The 3,241-nt window shown below is 51.4% G+C and overlaps 1 protein-coding gene across 1 annotated transcript; it reads right to left on the bottom strand.

Moving 5' to 3' along the window:
* Window positions 1-428: 428 nt before the first annotated feature.
* On the bottom strand, window positions 429-2,949 carry LOC109763596 (protein STRICTOSIDINE SYNTHASE-LIKE 13). Its single transcript, XM_020322447.3, has 4 exons — window positions 2,050-2,949; window positions 1,688-1,972; window positions 1,446-1,613; window positions 429-1,367 (listed from the first exon to the last, which is right to left on the bottom strand). Exons 1-4 carry the CDS (start codon window positions 2,430-2,432, stop codon window positions 962-964), a joined length of 1,242 nt encoding a protein of 413 aa, XP_020178036.1. The 5' UTR covers window positions 2,433-2,949; the 3' UTR covers window positions 429-961.
* Between the last annotated feature and the right edge of the window lie 292 nt (window positions 2,950-3,241).

Genomic DNA, 3,241 nt, shown 5'->3' with positions numbered 1-3,241 from the left:
AGAAAGAAATATGCTTGGCCCAGGCATTCTATTTCTTCTCCCTGGCCAGCTGCCTGCCTGGCGCTGATAGCGAGCCATAAATAGTATGGCCCATCGTGTAAAATTTATCTGAGTGCTGAAGGACAAACCGGCCACCCAGGGAAGGAACCAAACACCCACGCTAAAGGATAAACCGACCACTCAGGAAAGGAACCAAACACCGACACCTAGGCTTGCCTGGCTAGGCAAAAAAGGTCCCCCACTCAGGCTCCACTCAAGCATCATTTTTTTCCAGACACAACATTCAGGACTCTAACCTTCTCTCATCTTTCTGTTTGGACTGGAAGAACGAAGAAAGCGAAGGAGCGAGAGATTGGGAGTGGGCAGGTTGAGCCCCATTCAAATATTTCCATGGCCTAAACGGTAAATCTCAATGAATATAGAAAAAAGAAAGTTAAAAAAACTTCTAGATTGACTTGTGCATGGCAACCAAGTAGATGAGGACACATGCCAAGCTGCAGAAGGCCAACGCCCTGGCGTGGCGGCACGCCGTGCCCATGCATACATCAATATTGTTTTTTTATTTCCCTGCAAAAAATATATAATTTTTTATTTCAAGGAGAGAAGGGATGGCAATGCGTTTGAGGTTGAGCTCGTCGCGTAGAACTACAAGTCCTTGTACTCTTTGGTCCTCGTATGTCGAGGTGGTGTACAAATAGATCAAAAAACATGATCAATTCATATACATGAAAACTCAAACAATTGCATTACAGTTCTAGAACCTCGATATAATTTTTATTATGCTTTGTACTTCTCGTGAGCATTTATAAAGATCCGAGTTCTTGTCACAAAAGAAAAAGAATCCACCGTCAAATTCACAACATGATCATCACACGAACCCAATGAACAAGCAAACCATAAACTGATACACCTCCTTGCTAATATAAAACCAGCAAATCAAATGGGACACTACACACTCCCTCTAGTCCAGCGGGTAAGGGATCGTGGCGATGTGGTTGTGCGCAACGGTCCCGATCCACAGCCTCCGGTCCACCTCCCTCACCTCGCTCACCAGCTTCATCACCTCGCCGCCCCGGTCCTCGAGCACCTCCACGACGTTCCCCTCGCCGTCGAGGAGCGCGAGAAGCGTGTACATCTTCATGCTCACCATCTTCCCCAGCGTCTTCATCGACACCGGGATCTTGAAGTAGGCGGTCCGCAGCCACGGCCACCGCGCGAACACCTCCTGCGTCGGCGTACGGCAGCAGTCGATGGCCACCCAGAACTGCCCCTTGCTGTTCAGGCGCACATTGTCGGGGAACCCCGGCAGGTTCGCGAACACCTCCACCTGGCCCACTCTTGGACCTTCCAGCCAGTACCTCATGATCCTAGTGTGCATGCATGAGCCGTCATCAGTTCCTGGATCTCTCGAGCCGGATCATACTGAAAACCTGAGTTTATCTCACCTGCAGTTTGTTGTCTCGGAGAAGAGGAGAAATTGCTGGTCCTGTGATATCTGCACGCCGTTTGGGAAGACCAGCCCGTTGAGCACGACATGAACGGCACCGGTTTCTCGGTCATATCTCAGCAGCCTCCCCGTGCCTTCTCCTTCCAGCAAAATGTTCAAATGGTCCCTGCATGATCAGTCATTTGTCAAACACAAATCTCAAGAACAGAAAAAGGAGATCGGCAGCAGTACTCCGCTCACTTTCTGCTGTATCTCGTGCTCGTGTCGGTGAAGAATATCGAGCCGTTCATGTGGATGTCAAGGTCGTTGGCGAAGTGGACCGGGTCCCCGCCGGCCTCCCTCGCCAGGGAGGTCGCCACGCCGCCCCTTTCGCCGACGGCCATGAGCCCATAGTACGCGTCGGCGATGAAGAGCTCGCCGGTCTCCCTGTGGAACCTCAGGCCGAGAGGCCGGCCGCACCACTTCTCCTTCCCGTGCTGCTTCTTCGTCGTCGACTCCACTCCGTTAGCACAAACTTTCTCCGACCTTTTTTTTATGAAAGAAACTATTTTAGTCTGCACACACACAGGTAAGCTATGGGTTTTTCTGCAGTAAGCCAGTACCAGTCAGGATTCATGACGGCGAACGTCTCCCACCCGGCCTTGTCCCCCATCCACCGCACGACGCGGCCGTCGGCGAGCCCGGCGTAAGGCCCGCGGCCCTGGCGGTCGAACTCGATGGACTCCGGCCCGAACACCTCGTTGACGAACTCGAGCCTGCCGAGCCTGAGGCGGCTGCCGTTGTCCCTCGGCCAGCGCTGCATGACCTCCCTGTACGGCGCCAGCTCGTGCTTCACCGGTCGGTAGTCGATCCCGGCCAGCGGGCCGAGGTGGAACGGGTCCATGAGGACCAGGGCCAGCGCCAGGGCCGCGATGAAGAGGTGCGGGTACTGCACGATGCCATCGCGTACTGCGGCTCCCTGCCGCCGCGGTTTCTTCTCTTCCATGGAGGTAGAGGGCAGTGGCTCTGTTTTGCATGCAGACGAAAAAAGCGCGGGCAATGTGATCTTAAATTCTTAATGGATTTGCTCCGAAAATATATTCCGACACGCACGGGAGTTGCATGAGTCAGCTAGCGTCACAAGATTATCCCGACACGCACGGAGGTTGCATGGGTCGGTGTGATCGTTTGGGAGTAGGTGTATTTCGGTTCAGAACAGCTAAGGGGATATGGCGCTTTTGGAATTTGGGACTTGCATGCCTTCGTTGCTTGGATAGTGATGCAAGATGTACAGGTCAACAAGCATAAAGTGATCCAGGAGGATACCGAGCCAATTTTCATGCATGACCTGATCTGGTGAGGATCAGTATACAGGGAGAGAAGAGCAAACTTTGGAGGAGAAAGAAGCAGAAGAGCAAGGGAGAAGTCAAGAATTCAGCCTCATTCGTGATAATGATTTAGTTATTAGCAGTTGTTATGGAGATAATTGTAAGAAGATTAGAGGGAGAGATAACTGGCGTAATGCGGTGCATGCAGGGTCGGTCCTACGTTTAGGAAGGCCCTAGGGCGACGACATGGGTCCCTTCAGTGTTTAAATTTTCAGATCGCATTCTTTCTTTCTTTTTCTTTCTTTTAAGCACCCGACAAATGCTTAAGGTCTTGTACAATGTTATGTGCTTAGAAAAATAGAGCGGGTTTTTTTTGAAGCATCGGTGCCTATTTCTACAGGAGAGACGCCTAATTAAGCGTCTGACCTGTACAAATAAGCACCGATACTTAAAGAAAGCCTGGTTTATTTCTCCAAGGCCTTGTACA

Source organism: Aegilops tauschii, chromosome 4 (genome assembly GCF_002575655.3).
Source record: "Aegilops tauschii subsp. strangulata cultivar AL8/78 chromosome 4, Aet v6.0, whole genome shotgun sequence".
Taxonomy (NCBI): Eukaryota; Viridiplantae; Streptophyta; class Magnoliopsida; order Poales; family Poaceae; genus Aegilops; species Aegilops tauschii.
Note: the sequence above shows the minus strand (reverse complement) of the source record. Positions and strands in the feature narration are given on the sequence as shown.

Bases quoted from the DNA above. Each gene is read 5' to 3' on its own strand.
- LOC109763596 (XM_020322447.3), bottom strand. From the start codon at position 2,432: ATGGAAGAGAAGAAACCGCGGCGGCAGGGAGCCGCAGTACGCGATGGC. The intron at 1,973-2,049 runs GTACTGGCTTAC...CATAAAAAAAAG, and splicing joins GCCGTCATGAATCCTGACTG to GTCGGAGAAAGTTTGTGCTA. The intron at 1,368-1,445 runs GTGAGATAAACT...CATGCACACTAG, and splicing joins TCCGAGACAACAAACTGCAG to GATCATGAGGTACTGGCTGG.